This window comes from Anomaloglossus baeobatrachus, chromosome 7, assembly GCF_048569485.1.
Source record: "Anomaloglossus baeobatrachus isolate aAnoBae1 chromosome 7, aAnoBae1.hap1, whole genome shotgun sequence".
Taxonomy (NCBI): Eukaryota; Metazoa; Chordata; class Amphibia; order Anura; family Aromobatidae; genus Anomaloglossus; species Anomaloglossus baeobatrachus.
Window position 1 is genome coordinate 68,677,130 of NC_134359.1, and position 15,745 is coordinate 68,692,874.

General features: G+C 32.3%; 1 protein-coding gene across 5 annotated transcripts in view; it reads right to left on the reverse strand.

The window, feature by feature from the left end:
* TTN (titin) overlaps positions 1 to 15,745 on the reverse strand; it is a 312,175-nt gene that overhangs the window by 128,565 nt on the left and 167,865 nt on the right. For all 5 annotated transcript variants that reach the window (XM_075317392.1, XM_075317390.1, XM_075317394.1 and 2 more), the window contains 8 exons: positions 13,802 to 13,885; positions 13,614 to 13,697; positions 13,451 to 13,522; positions 13,029 to 13,103; positions 12,622 to 12,687; positions 12,405 to 12,479; positions 12,199 to 12,282; positions 11,847 to 11,921 (listed from right to left, as the gene is read on the reverse strand). In XM_075317392.1, the coding sequence (XP_075173507.1) occupies positions 11,847 to 11,921; positions 12,199 to 12,282; positions 12,405 to 12,479; positions 12,622 to 12,687; positions 13,029 to 13,103; positions 13,451 to 13,522; positions 13,614 to 13,697; positions 13,802 to 13,885 (615 nt within the window). The remainder of the gene's footprint in view (positions 1 to 11,846; positions 11,922 to 12,198; positions 12,283 to 12,404; positions 12,480 to 12,621; positions 12,688 to 13,028; positions 13,104 to 13,450; positions 13,523 to 13,613; positions 13,698 to 13,801; positions 13,886 to 15,745) is intronic.

The window sequence follows — 15,745 nt, forward strand, 5'->3', positions numbered from 1 at the left end:
AACGCTTTTGCGATCGTTTATTGGTGCATCTAGGATTTACACGTTGCAATGTCGTTACCGGCGCCAGATGTGCGGCACTAACGACGTGACCCCGACGATATATCAGTAGCGATGTCGCAACGTGTAAAGCCCGCCTTAGTCTCAACTAATTTAAATTGATTAAAATTATATTAATTTCCATATACAATAATTTGATGATTTATATGATTACAGTAAAAACAGATATTGTGTTTTACCTTCTACTTTGGAAGTATCTTCTCCCTTAACTACAAATATTTTTGTTTTTTCTTCAGTGTCAGTTTTTTTTCTGATATCTATTGAACAAGATGTTAGCTAAAAATTAGTATTTGATTTTTGTAGTGAATATTTTTTGATTGATGAATTAATATCTACTGTGGATGGTAAGTTTATAACATATAGTACCTTCTTGATGAAGGCTGGTTTCCTTTTTAGGCTTAGATGTTTGTGGCATCTCCTCATGGATTTTTCTTTCCTTGCTCTCAGCTAATTTAAATATATTAAAATATGTAACATTTTACAATAGACTATAATTTGATTATATGGCTACAGTAAAAAAAAATATTGTGTTTTACCTTCCCCTTTGGAAGCATCTTCTCTCTTAGTTACAGTAATTTTTGGCTTGTCTTCAGTGCTAGGTCTTGTGATATCTATTGAGGAAGATGTTAGCTACAAATTAGTATTTTATTTTTTGGGGGGTGAATTGATGAATTAATGGTTAATATGGATGGTAGATTTTATATTCTATAGTACCTTCTTTATGAAGGCCGGATTCTTTTTTAGGTTTAATTGTTTGTCGGATATCCCGAGTGATTGGTATGTCCTTAGTCTCAACTAATTTAAATAGATTTAAATATTATTACTTTTCTATCGACAATAATTTGATGATTTCTATTATTACAGTAAAATTATTGTTTCACCTGTATCTTCTCCCTTAGTAAAAGTAATTTTTGTCTTTTCTTCAGTGTCAGATCTTTTTCTGATATCTATTGAACAAGATGTTAACTAAAAATTAGTATTTGATTTTTGTAGTGAATATTTTTTGATTGATGAATTAATATCTACTGTGGATGGTAAGTTTATAACATATAGTACCTTCTTTATGAAGGCTGGTTTCCTTTTTAGGCTTAGATGTTTGTGGCATCTCCTCATGGATTTTTCTTTCCTTGCTCTCAGCTAATTTAAATATATTAAAATATGTCACATTTTACAATAGACTATAATTTGATTATATGGTTACAGTAAAAAAAAATATTGTGTTTTACCTTTCCCTTTGGAAGCATCTTCTCTCTTAGTTACAGTAATTTTTGGCTTGTCTTCAGTGCTAGGTCTTGTGATATCTATTGAGGAAGATGTTAGCTACAAATTAGTATTTTATTTTTTGGGGGGTGAATTGATGAATTAATGGTTAATATCGATGGTAGGTTTTATATTATATAGTACCTTCTTTATGAAGGCCGGATTCTTTTTTAGGTTTAATTGTTTGTCGGATATCCTGAGGGATAGGTATGTCCTTAGTCTCAACTAATTTAAATAGATTAAAATATTATGACTTTTCTTTAGACAATAATTTGATGATTTCTATGATTACAGTAAAAATATTGTGTTTTACCTGTATCTTCTCCCTTAGTAACAGTAATTTTTGTCTTTTCTTCAGTGTCAGATCTTTTTCTGATATCTATTGAGCAAAATGTTAGCTAAAAATTAGTATTTGATTTTTGTAGTGAATATTTTTCAGTTGAATTAATACTGTGAATTAATATTGTTACAGTAAAAAAATACTGTGCTTTACCTTCCACTTTGGAAGCATCTTCTCTCTTATTTACAGTAATTTTTGGCTTGTCTTCAGTGCTAGGTCTTGTGATATCTATTGAGCAAGATGTTAGCTAAAAATTAGTATTTTTTTTGTTGAATTGATGAATTAATGGTTCCTATGGATGATGGTTTGTTTAATATTATATAGTACCTTCTTTATGAAGGCCAGATTCTTTTTTAGACTTAATTGTTTGTCGGAAATCCTGAGGGATTGACCTTTCCTTAGTCTCAACTAATTTAAATAGATTAAAATATTATTACTTTTCTATAGACAATAATTTGATGATTTCTATGATTACAGTAAAAATAGATATTGCGTTTTACCATCCACTTTGGAAGTATCTTCTCTCTTAGCTACAGTAAGTTTTGGCTTGTCTTCAGTGCTAGGTCTTGTGATATCTATTTAATAAGATGTTAGATATAAATTAGTATTTTTTAATGCATATTTTTATTGATGAATTATTGGTTTCTGTGGATGGTAGGTTTTATAATATATAGTACCTTCTTTATGAAGGCCAGTTTCTTTTTTAGGCTTAATTTTTTGTGACATCACTTGAGGGATTGGTCTTTCATTGGTGTCAACTAATTTAAGTAGATTTAAATGTAATTATTTTACTATAGACTAAAAGGTAATGATTTATATGGTTACAGTAAAAAAATATATTGTGTTTTACCTTCCACTTTGGAAATACTTTCTTTCTTAGCTACAGAAATTTTTGGTCTGTCTTCAGTGATAGATTTCTTTGAGATATCTACTGAGCAAGATGTTAGCAACAAATCAGTATTTGGCTTTTAGTCAATATATTTCATCTGAAGAATTATTGGTTACTGTGGATGGTAGATTTTAGAATATATAGTACCTTCTTTAGGAAGGTTGGTTTCTTTTTTCGGCTTAATTGTTTGTGGGATATCCTGATTGATCGGTCTTTCCTTAGTGTCAACTAATTTTAAAAAATTAAATTGTTATAACTTTACCATAGACTATAATTTTAGGATTTATATGATTACAGTAAAAAAGATATTGTGTTTTACCTTCCACTTTGAAAGTGTCTTCTCCCTTAGCTACAGTAATTTTTGGCTTGTCTTGAGTGATAGATCTTGTGATATCTATTGAACAAGATGTTAGCTAAGAATTAGTTTTCGCTTTTTTCGGGAAGATTTTTTAATTGATCAATTAATGGTTCCAGTGGATGGTAGATTTTATATTATATAGTACCTTCTTTATGAAGGTCGGTTTCTTTTTTAGGCTTAATTACTTGTGGCATTTCCTGAGGGATTGGTTTTTCCTTGGTTTCATCTAATTTAAATAGATTAAAATGTAATTATTTTACTAAAAACTATAATTTGAATAGATATATAGTTACAGTAAAAAAATATATTGTATTTTACCTTCCACTCTGGAAGTAATGTCTCTCTTAGTAATAATCATTTTTGGCTTGTCTTCAGAGATATGTACTTTTGTGATATCTGTCAAATAAGATATCAGCTTAAAACTAGCATTTTTGAATGCATCACTTATTGGTTGCTGTAGAAAGTATATGGTATGACATAAATTACCTTCCTTAAGAAGGTTAGTTTTAGATTTAATACTTTTAGGAATCTCCTGACGACTCAGTCTCGTCTGAGTGTCAACTAATTTACATATATTAAAATATAATTATATTAATTTAGAATATAGTTTGGTGAATTATATTTTTATATTATGAAAGCTAATGCCTTTTACCTTCCACTTTGGAAGTAGCTTCTCTTTTAGTAATTTTTGGTTTGTCTTCAGTGGAAGGTCTGGTAACATCTATTAAATAAGATATTAGTAAGAAATTACTCTGATAACTAAAATGTTAACATTTATGATTTAATGTTCTAATCATAAGGCTTAGTAACTTCCCTATGAAGGAGAAATTTCTGATGAAAGACGAAAATTTAATTAAGTGAAAACATTTTTATTTTTATTATAAATTATAATGGCTTCTGACTTATTGCCTTAAATACATGGCTGAAATAAAAGGTGAAATTTGCTAATTATATACCTTCTTTGCTGGAAACAATTTTCTTCTCAGTTACAGAAGGTTTCAAAGCTTCTTTCGAAATTTTTGGGTCATCTATTAAACGCAATATATTATTTTTATAAGTCTATATTTATGGTATTAGTAATTTTTTATTTCTTTTGATAATTGGATAGAAAATATATTGAAAACACTATGATATACTTTCTATTTGAAAGGCAATATTTTGATTAGATACATCAATTAGTAGTTTCCAATCTGGTTTTAGCTGTTTATGAATATCTAAGAAATTCCAGATTATAAGAGTAAATAAAAGTGCATTGATGAGTATTATTTCTAACTTGTAATCACTATATAGTAGTGTTATTCTTTAATGAATTAGGCAATTCAATTACTTTCAATTGAAAAGATATGATTGCTTTTTATTTTTCTAAATAAAAAAAATAATTTTGCAATATAAATTATTATTTTTTTCTTAACATTTGCCTACAAGTTCAAAATTTAGAAAGGTGTAGTGAAGATTTAGCAGGTTTTGCTGTAACTGAAAAAGCATGCTTTATGTCAAAATGAAAACTAGAGAAAATACTACCTAGGTTTCCTTTTTCTAGTTTAGGCTAAATAAATAAGCCATTCAGTGGCTTCCTGAACATTTTAAATTCCAAGATTACTGTTAGATTATGTTGACATATATTTTTAATTTGTAATGTTAACAAGTAGTATTTTTTTCTTAGAATAAATTTGATATAATCATTTCTGTAAAGTTAAGCTGACTAATAATCAAATAAATAAATATATACCTTCTTCTTTAGAGGTCAATCCTTTTTTGAAAATGCCACTTTGAGGTATCTTTCCCGGGGTCAATCTTTCTGCATCCCTTTCTATTTTAAATATAGTTTTATGTCAGCAAAATATAAATAATGTTAAAATTATAATTAGTATTAATGGATACACGATGATGTACCTTCCACGCGAGAGGAAATTTCTCTTCTAGGTGTTTTCTCCTTGGCTGTTGGTTTCTTTGGAAGCTCTTCTAACCATGAAGATATTAGTTAAATGTTAGTTCTTGAAAGAGAACTAGCAGCTAAGAATATTGGATAAAATAGTTGAGCCAAATAAAACTGACAGTGTACCTTCAATAGTAGGTGGAATTTCATGTTTCTGAGCCTTAATGCCCAGTTTTTCTTCCGAAGCTGTTCTTCTTGGATATTCTAGTTCTTTAAAGATATTAGTAACTAGCTTAGTAAAATAGTAAGTAGGTGCCATATACATAGCATCTAGTATGTATACCACTAAGATAAATATTATGTTGCTGTTTACCTTCCTCATGGAAAGCTTTTCTTCGTTCAGTAATTGCAATCCGTTCCTCTTCTACTAAATTTACTTTTTGCTCATCGGGTTCTTGAAAATATATATATAATTAATTTATTAGGTTTGTTTGAATATATATTTATTGTAAGTTAAATTTATATTATAATTTACAGTAGACATACCGTCCATGTAAATATATTCTTTTTCTTTTTCGGGGACATAGGTAGGAATTTTCTCTTCTTTCTCTGATCTCTTGGGTTCTTTGGAAAACAATAAATTTATGTTTTTTTTGTTTTAAAATCTCAAAATGTAACTTTACCTGCAAAATGCTGTTTAAATATGCAAGAATTTGCTCCTTTAGAAAGCCTTGTAAGACGAGCAAGTCTGCATTTATACAGCCGTCAAATACCTACTTTTAGTAGTAGAGTACATATTTCAATGAAACTGTTGTTTCTATCTCTATATTTATCCGTTAATATAAAGTTCTCAAATAGGACTAGTTTTCTTTCATATTATGCTATGGGATGAATGACATGCTTTCCAGTAGCAATCATTTTCGCAGATATATATATATATATATATATATATATATATATATATATATATATATTCTAAATTCTAACTTAAACATCTTCCAACATTTATTTTTAGAAACTAGATTGTCATCACATTCTGTAAATATTGTGGTATGACAAGATTAAAACTGTCACAATCTGGTTTTAGGGCTACACTATATAATAGGAGCTTTAAGGGTATGTGCACATGATCAGGACCCACTATGTCCTTGACACAGAGGGTCCTGACCTGCAGGGCCATGAGTCTTCTCCGCAGAAGACTGCAGGTACGATCTGGGCTGGGTAGTTGTGATCTCTCTCTCTGTTCTCCCTGCGGAGAACACTTGCATCTCCGCACCAACCAATTGACATGCTGCGGCTCGGGAAGCTGCACCGCAGGTCAATTTTCACTGCGGGACAAACAAGCACAGTGGGCATGGAATTTCTAAAAATCCCATCCACTGTGCAACGCAGCATTTTGGACGCAACAAAAACACGCTGCATACAAAATGCTGTGAACCCTGATCCTGGGCACACAGCCTAAGAGTTTATTAACTGCTATTTGAGATTTGTGAGGCACACTATTTAACAATTGTAGCTTTTTAACTAGAATTATTCATATTGAGGAATATCTCTTTATAAGCTACTATACCTTTAAATCTTGACTTCTCTTCTTTTCTAGAGGTTGTGATATCTTTTTCTTGGGCCAACTTCACAGGCATCTCAGGAACTTTAAATATATTTGTATATGTCCAATTGTTAGAACGTTCTCTTAGTCATATGATCAACTAGATATATTGGGGTTAATATTATCTACCTTTGATCTGATGAAATAAGTCTTTTTTGGACAGAATCGCTGTAGGCTTCTCTTCTGTCTTTCTTGAATCCTCTGTTATTAAACAGATAGTAGTTCTTTTAATAAATTATCACTAACTAAAAGAACTAGTTAGTAGCCAACATATTCTTTTTATACCGCATTTGTGAATATACCTTTAGGAGTTGACTTTGTATCTTTTTTAGACTTTAGTACTTTTGTGTCTGGGGTCAATTTTGTTGGAGCCTCAGGAACTTTAAAGACATTAGTAATAACTTAGCATTAGTTCTGAATCTTACTATAAAGATGTGATTTTAAAATAAAAATGTTACGGTCTACAAGAGAAACTAAACAAAGATGTCTACCTTCTACATGATGAACTACTCCTTTGGTGACAACATTTGTAGTTTTTTCTTTTGTCTTGGGTGAAACCTCTGTCACTTAAAAGATATTAGTATAATTTTAGTTGAAGTGGTCTAATTTAATAATTAATTTCTAATTGACTGTCTTGATTTATTCCATATTGTCGGATAGGGTGCAAAGACACTTTTTTCCCCTTTCCGATGAGAAGCCTGATTGCACCAAAAAGAAGCCTTGCTTAGTGGAAAGGTTGTGGCTTAATGTGTACAAAAAATGCAGAAAAATATTGTGCCACAAAGAAAATTTCTGCCACAAAGCATGGCAATTAATAGATGCTGTAGATTTTTCAAACAGCATGAACAGCTATGATAAATCTGACTTATTTTAGGTCATCAAGTGTAATTTTGCACTGTCTAAGAATTAGACTTAGACAGTATTGATAAATGATATGCTTAATAGTATTAAGTAATTTATTTAGCTTCATTTGCACATTGAGGTATATATACCTTCAGTGGACATTATTTTTGGGAGTGTTACAATGTATACTTTTTCTTCTTCTTCTGTTAATAATTCTGTCATCAAAGAAAATAGTACTATTTTAATGTTTACATTAAAATACAGACAGGCTTAAAGCAAGTTTCATTAGTAAAGTATACCTTCAATGGAAGGAATTAGCTTTCCTTCGGGGCCTGTAACTTCCATTTTCTCTCCTAAAGTATTTTTTAAAGGTGATGAAATTTAGTACTAAGTAAAAGTTAGAAAGCTACTTATATAAAAGCTTCCAAAGATAAAAAGATAGCTCCAAATAACAAGTGATGTATACCTTGTGAAATAGGAGTAACTTTTTGGGGGAATGAATAAGGCAACTTCTCTTCTTGATAATCTTCTTGGATAATCTCCGGTACTTTAAAGATATTAGTAAGACTTTACAATATGTGCTTAACAACAAACTTTATATCTATATTACATAAATAGTTATAGATTATATAAAATGAATACATGATTGGTTGTGATTAAGGTAATATATACCTTGTTCAGCAGAAGTAACATCTCTTTTAGAAGGAATATGACGCATTTTTTCTCTATGAGTTGGTTCTTGAGGAATAAAGATATTAGTAAGACTTTAAAAAGGGAACACAACAAAAGTCCAGAAGACACCCTCCATTCATTGACAGACATAACCATAAATGGTGGATTATACCCATAGTACTGTGTGTACCTCTTGCGGGAGGAACAGCTTCTTTTTTAGAAGGTGTACGAAGAACTCTTTCTTGTTGAGGAACCTCTTGAGGAATCTCAGGTACTTTAAAGATATTAGTATGATTTTAGAAAGGGTAGACATAACAGCATACATAACTCACATAACATAAAAACATAGACATATAAAAGATAGTATACCTTTCTTATGTGGAACAGACTTCTTATCCACAGTAGGGCGAAGAATCTTAATTTCTTCAGTAACTGGTTTCAAGTCTTCAGAAACTTCAAAGATATTAGTTGATCTTAAGTTTTTTGAACCATCACATGATAACACATGAAGACACACAAGATGACTATATCATACAGTATGTTATTAAATGTGACAAAAAAATAGTCAAATAGTTGTAATGGTGACTAATCTACTGCCAGTTTCTACCTTCAAAGGTGGTAGTTACTTCTTCTTTTTTATGGATAAAGACTGACATTTCTTCTTCAAGTATTTCTTCTGGAAATTCAGCCTCTTTAAAGGAACATGGATAACATATATTCATGTTTTTGTTTATTTGCGTCCATATTTTAATAAATAGGGATATCTCCAGATTTAGCGGTTTTACCTTCAAATTGTGGGGAAATATCTTTTTTGGGTGTAGGTGTTGGCTCTTGCTGTTTGGGGATTATTTTCTTTGGTAATTCGGGGACTTTAAAGAGAAATTAAATATGGTGGATTTATTAACCTTTCGCTTACATGAGTCTCTACTGTAGACTTAATTACCAATAAGTATTTTAGTCTAGAGACAAATGGCAAAAACTCTATTTAAAATATATGAATGTGGATTTGTCACTAGATTTCAGAATAAAAAACATAAATAAATGCGTAAATAAATACGCCATTTACTCCTGATGAGGCTGGTGATTTTATTAGAAAATCGACATCAAAATGGCTGTATAATCTTTTTTTTAAAGTATTCTTGTTTACTTAATCTCTTCCACTGGATAAGCATAAAATACTTCCAGTATTTTATTACCAAATGAGAAAACATTCAAAAAGGTTTACATAGCCTTTCTGACATGGATTTTCAAGTCTTCGTTTGGTCTAAAATATGAGTTATAAAAATACAGAAATCTACAAACAGATCTCTTTTTAAGAGGCACACATTGTGGCTCATGCCATTTCAGAAAAAAATATTGTTAATGCAATCAATACCTTTATGAGCGGGAGGGGCAGATGGGATGTCTATTTTAGAGACAGGAGTAGATATTTTCTGCTCTACCGTAACTTTAGAAGAAGCCTCTGGTTCTTTAAAGTAAATATAAAACTTTAAAAACCTTATCGTAAACAGAAAATATTATAGGCCACAACAAAAAATATGGCTTCAGCACTACATTTGTATATTGGATATATGTTGTACCTTCGGCCTGTGGTACTCTTTTTCTAAGAGGTTTAGGGGTAAGTTTATCCTCTTGTTCTGGCGTAGGCACTTAAAGATATTAGTAAGACGTTATTTTTTGTGGACAAATAACAATACAAAATAGAAGACGACAAGTGTAAATGTGTGTACCTTTGGTAGGCTTTGGTTTCTTATGTATTATTGTAACCTTTTCATCAGGAACTGCCATCTTTGGTGGTTCTGGCAGTAAAAAATATTCTGTATTTTACTAAAAGCATTAATCCTGATTTATTTTTATAAACACATTAATATTTGCTTAGGGTACACTAGCTTTCTGTAAGCATGAGTTCAGGAATATGCTATACTCTTGTGGCACTATTTTTTAAAAAGAAAAGGTTGCCACATCATATCTGTTTAAAACTATCCTAAATTTTCTTCTTATGGAAAAACTAACTAAATAGTAATTTAAGTGAGCTGAAGACCAGATCCGATTTATTGCACTGATAAAAAAAAAAAAATATATAACAATGTCCATAATTTATCTTTAATATCATCAGGTCTGTAGACCTTGATCTTTTCTCTGGGTCAGTCTGTAGCCCTTTATCTTTTTCTCTCGGTCAAACGGCTAGGTGTAAGAAAGGTTAAATTTAATGGACATATATATTTTTTTCAACTGAAGTAACTATGTATAATAAAAATGTTAAATGGAGTGTTTTCTTAAATAACCTATAGTATTTTTAAAGATTTTAAAAAAGACAAAACACACATATACACATGTTTGAAGATATTAGTAACATTAAAGATGAAGATGACTTTTGAGGAATACCTTTAACTTTAGGGGTAACTGTCTTTTTAGGTAAATCAATAAGTTCTTCTGCCTCTGAAAAAGCAGTCTTTTTAGGTAATTCAATAATCTCTTCTGCCTCTGGGGAAGCAGTCTTCCAGACTTCAGGCACTTCAAGGATAATATTATCACTTATTAAACTACATAATCTTGTTCTTCATGCCCAATTAGTATTTAAAATAACTTAAAAGAATTATGCTTGTTCCAATACTAAACACTCAGATATATAAATACTGTATTCAATGTCTATTAAGGGGAACTCATCTACAACTTTTGACCCCCAAGCCATTAATGTAATTGTATAGATCTTGAAGAATAAGCTTCAGCAGCAAGAAAAAGCATCTTGATGTTCAGTTGGAAATGCATTGAAGTGTGAAGATGCACTTACAGCGCCTTACACTCAGCTGTATTCCTGCACTAACACAACCCACCCCTGACTGATTTCTTAGGTACACTGGTCACTGACCTGTCAATCAGCCAAGGGAGGGTGTTACTAGTTTGGAAATTCAGTGAAGTGTATGAAGCTGTAAGTGTATCTTTACAGCCCAATGCAATTCCAGACTAAACTTCAAAAACCACAATTTATCATTACTGAAACAACATATTGGAGACCCTAAATGGATCCACCGACTTATTTTTCAAGGGCTACAGAGTGATATTAATGATTTGGGAGGTTAAAGTTTCTTACCGGTTTCCTTTATAGTGTAAATGTGCCTTCAGAAAACTGTTGACATGTAAAATGTTTTTGATCAGTGAGATTTAGGTGATAAGACCTTCCCTAATCATTAAAACAAAAGTAGCAGAAGCATTAAAGTAAATGCTTATAAGAGATGAACAAACCGAGGTTCGGTTTTCGAACCAAACACCAACTTAAAAAAACAGGGCTTGGAGTTCAGATACTTTACATGCAAACTTATCTTGCACGTGCAATGCTGTACTCAGGTATGCTTGGTTCTCAGCCCTGTGCGAGCCTTTTCCAGTGTTTGAATGGCTTGCACTGTCGGTAACATCAGCATGCTCGGATGTAGTGTGTAATCTGCTGCCCCCAGGAATGATCTGCTTATGGCTGACTGTATGTGAGTGGAGACTCAAACTGCCAATCAGTGATTCCGAACCTCCTCGGTCTAAGTTCGGACCAGTAGATTCGGTTTGTATGCTGCCAGCGAACTGAACCTCCAAAAGTTCACTCATCTTTAGTGCTTATTTCTTATGAGACTGAAGACAAACTCCATGACTCTCTACTGAAAAAAAGTCTAACTTATCTCTGTGGCACATCAAAAGTTTTCTAATAGTGCAGTTACACTTTAAAAGACAATGCTGAATATTCACATGTGAATTATTATTTAATCTGGGATTTGGTTTGCCTGAGTGATCAAGTTAATGTTCACGTGCATCCAATGTTACTACACCATTTACAAGGTTTCATATCTTAATAATCAATAATGTTTGTCTTTTGGTTATCACATCCCAGATGAAATATAACAAATAAATCCATGTATATAGAGATACGGAATGCAATGAAGTAGTTAACACTGTATATACCTTTGGCAGGTGGTCCTTCTGGAATGACCTTTGTTACTTTTTCTTCAGGAATAATCTTCCTAGGTGCTTCAGGCACTTTAAAGAATATTACATTCATTTTATGAACAATACAACAGAACATAAGGCAGTACAATAAGAAGAACAAACTACAAGAGTACTGACAAAAAAGGACAAAACGGAACATGACAGCAAGATTTCATAAAGAAGCAGAAGTCCACATATAAATTTGATATGAACACAATTTATGACGTGACATGTTTTAAGACATAGACGTGACATATTTTAAGATGCAACACAGTTTTAGACAATATAAGAGATTATATAATTGCAGTTTTAAGAGAACGATGTATACCTTTAACTGGACGAGCCTCCTCTTTTTTAGGTATTTGCTCGGGTGCCTTGTCTCCTGGCATAAAACGCTTAGATGGCTCAGGCACTTTAAAAATGTTAAACGTGTTAAGATTTGGGGGGAATAACCACATGTACTACAAACATATATGTGCGACATTCAACATACAAACATACTACAGAACTCAAATTCTATATTTAGAGGTATACCTTTGGCAGGTGTAACCTCTTCTTTTTTAGGCGTGGGAGCGGGCACTTTCTCTGCAGGCTTCCTTGGTTCAGGCACTTTAAAAACAACATTTGTTTGAGCCAATGGGTACTCAACCATGTAACTAACTAACTACTATTAGCTAGATTTGTTGAATCTTTTTTTTCACATGCATAGGTAAAGGAATAAAGAAAAAAGATATTAAAATAGTCATTATACCTTTAAGAGGTGGAGCGTCCACAGGGGCTTTTGGCTCTGGTACCTCTTCTCTATGCTTTTCTATCACTTTGAAAATACAGGTTTTATTTGTATGTCTTTTTTAAGATATCGTATTTACACAACATGTCTTACAAGACTCACATAACACTTTTTGTGTAAGTTAAGAAAGGTAGATAAAAGAAACAATATATGTAACATATATGTGAAAACAAACAATACATGTAACATATCTGTGGAAACAATACATGTAACATATCTGTGGAAACAAACAATACATGTAACATATCTGTGGAAACAAACAATATATGTAACATGTATGTTGAAACAAACAATACATGTAACATATATGTGGAAACAAACAATACATGTAACATATATGTGGAGTAAGCCGCCATGAAGAAAGGTACCTTTGGCTGGTGGAACGTCCTTTTTAGCCGCTGGAATTTGCACTTTGTCCTGTGCTTTTTTGGCCACTTCAGGTACTTAAAAACATCACGTTCATTCATAAGAATGGCTTCAAAAGCCTTAAAGCAGTCACAATTTACATAAAAAAACACCAACATACACTGTATGCCACAAGAGAACACTGAAATGTATAAAAGGGTCCTCAATATCATAAAATAAGGCAGATTCAATTGCATTATTATTTGTCACAATGACAAGTCTTTTATAATGGCCATAATAAAGTGGATATGATAAAAAAGAAAATGATAGACAATGACAAACATACATAAAATAAGATATGAATGGAAGGTAAATAAAATCAAGATTTTAAAGGGAATGATGATTTTAAAGATAAGACAATCCAAGTCAATAAAATATTTAGTACCTTTGGGAGCAGGCACATCTTTTTTAGGGACAATTTTTTCCTCAGGGACAACTTTCTTGGGAATTTCTGGCACTTTAAGGACAGGATTGGAAATATAGAAATATGTAAAAACAGCAAAATGCTTTAACAAAGTATTTTCTGAGGTGGGTAAGGAGGAATGTACCTTTAGGAGCTGGAACCTCTTCCCTCTTAGGCACAGCTACAGGAATCTTTTCCTCTGGGACTACTCGCTTATGCACTTCTGGTACTTAAAAAATACAGTATGATTGTTTTAGGGAGGCCCTACTCTAGTAAGAAGAAACACAAACAACACATAATTCCAGTAAAATGTATAAAATTGTGCTAATGTACCTGCACCGGGAGGAGCGATTTCCTTCTTTGCAGCAGGAGTTGGTGCTTTCTCTTCTGGTGGAGCTATCTTTGGTTTCTCAGGCACTTAAAAGATACAGTATTTTTCGTTGGTTTTTGCACTTTACAGGTTTTAAAGAAAGAAAGTATATGCATATATATATATGACAAGCACAGGTACATTAGACAGAAGCTTAAGAATGAGACATAAATATAAAACATCTAATGAAAGAAATAGACTTTATCTATGGATAAAGCAAAAGATGAATGCCTAAAGCAAATGTTTCTATTACAGATAGTTAAAGAAAAAACCCCGAATATGTATGTTTTGCATGCTCTCTGCTTTAATGTTATCACTCAAAAAAAGTCTATGTTACTGCAAAAACAAGTATCACTGTTTCTAGGTGACACGTCAGTATTAAATTGTTACTAAATTGTTGCCCAGAGCTGCAAACACTTCTGTTAACTTCTCTTGGAAGAAAAGTTTTAAAAGCATACATGACAGATCAGAACACCAGCATTCCACTGTATCCTCATGTGCATGATTCTTCATCTCTTCATGACCTATTACATACTGGTACATCATAGATCGTGTGTGTCCCTTTAATGCGGGCTCGGGTGGCGAGCCCGCATGTTACCCATCATAACAAGAGAGGGTGGATTGGAGATCCACTGCACCTGTTAACTAGTTAAGTCTCGCTGTCAATCTATGACAGCGGGATTTAACGTGCTCAGGTGTTGAACACACCATTCCCTGATCCGATTGGCAGTCCTGTGATGTGAGCATGAAATGTCAATAGTTTGTTCTGACAGCTGGAGATCAGCTGATGACCCCTGTCACTGTCATGACGAACTTCCTGTGAATGGCGACTGAGTGCCAGCATTCACAGGAGATCAGTATTTCTGCTGTTCAGAGTGATGCTGAAGCATCACTCTGAACAGCAGAAGTGATTAGAGTTTGTCAGCTTCAAGTCCTCTAAGGGAACTAGTACAAACAAAAAACTTGTTAAAAAATGGGCCAGGTCAGCTGATGACCCCTGTCACTGTGATCACAAACTTCCTGTGAACATCAGCTGAGCGCTGGCGTTCACAGGAGATGAGCGATTCTAAAGCATTGTTCTGAACAACAGAAGTGATCAGAGTTTGTCATCAGCTTCAAGTCCCCTAAGGGGACTAGTACAATCAAAAAAAGTGTTAAAAAAAGGAAAAATTAAAAAAAACACAAAAGTTCAATTTGCCCTACTTTTGGTCCATTTAAAATAAAACAACTAAAAATAAAACTACACATATTTGGTATCGCCATGTTCAGAAATTCCCTATCAGAACAAACAATTAATTAATCTGATTGCTAATGGACGTAACAAGAACAAAAATCAAAATGCCAGAATTACGTTTTTTGGTCTCCACAATATTGCAATAAAATGTAATAAGAACATCACTTCTATACAAGAATAGTATAATTAAGAAGGTCAGCTCAGGACACAAAAAATAAGCCTTCACAAGCCCCAGATCCCCCAAAAAATAGAATGTTAGGGGTCTCTGAAAATGGTAACAAAAGTGTAATTTTTTTTTGACAAACTTTTTTTTAACCACTTAAAAAAAATAAAACTATACATGTTTGGTATCTATGAACTTTTACTGACCTGGGGACTCATACTACCAGGTCAATTTTACTATATATTGAACATAGTAAATAAAAGAAAAAACAAAAAAAAAATTGCGGAATTGCACTTTTTTTTTGCAATTTCACCACACTTGAATTTTCCCCCCCATTTTCCTGTACAATATGGGGCAGAATGAATGGTGTCATTCAAAAATACAACTGATGTCACAAGAAAAACAAGCCCTTATATGGCTATATTGAAGGAAAAATAAAAAAGTTATGAGTCTTAGAAAAAAAGAAAAAACTAAAACAAAAAACTGAAAATTGCTGAGTGGTGAAGGGGT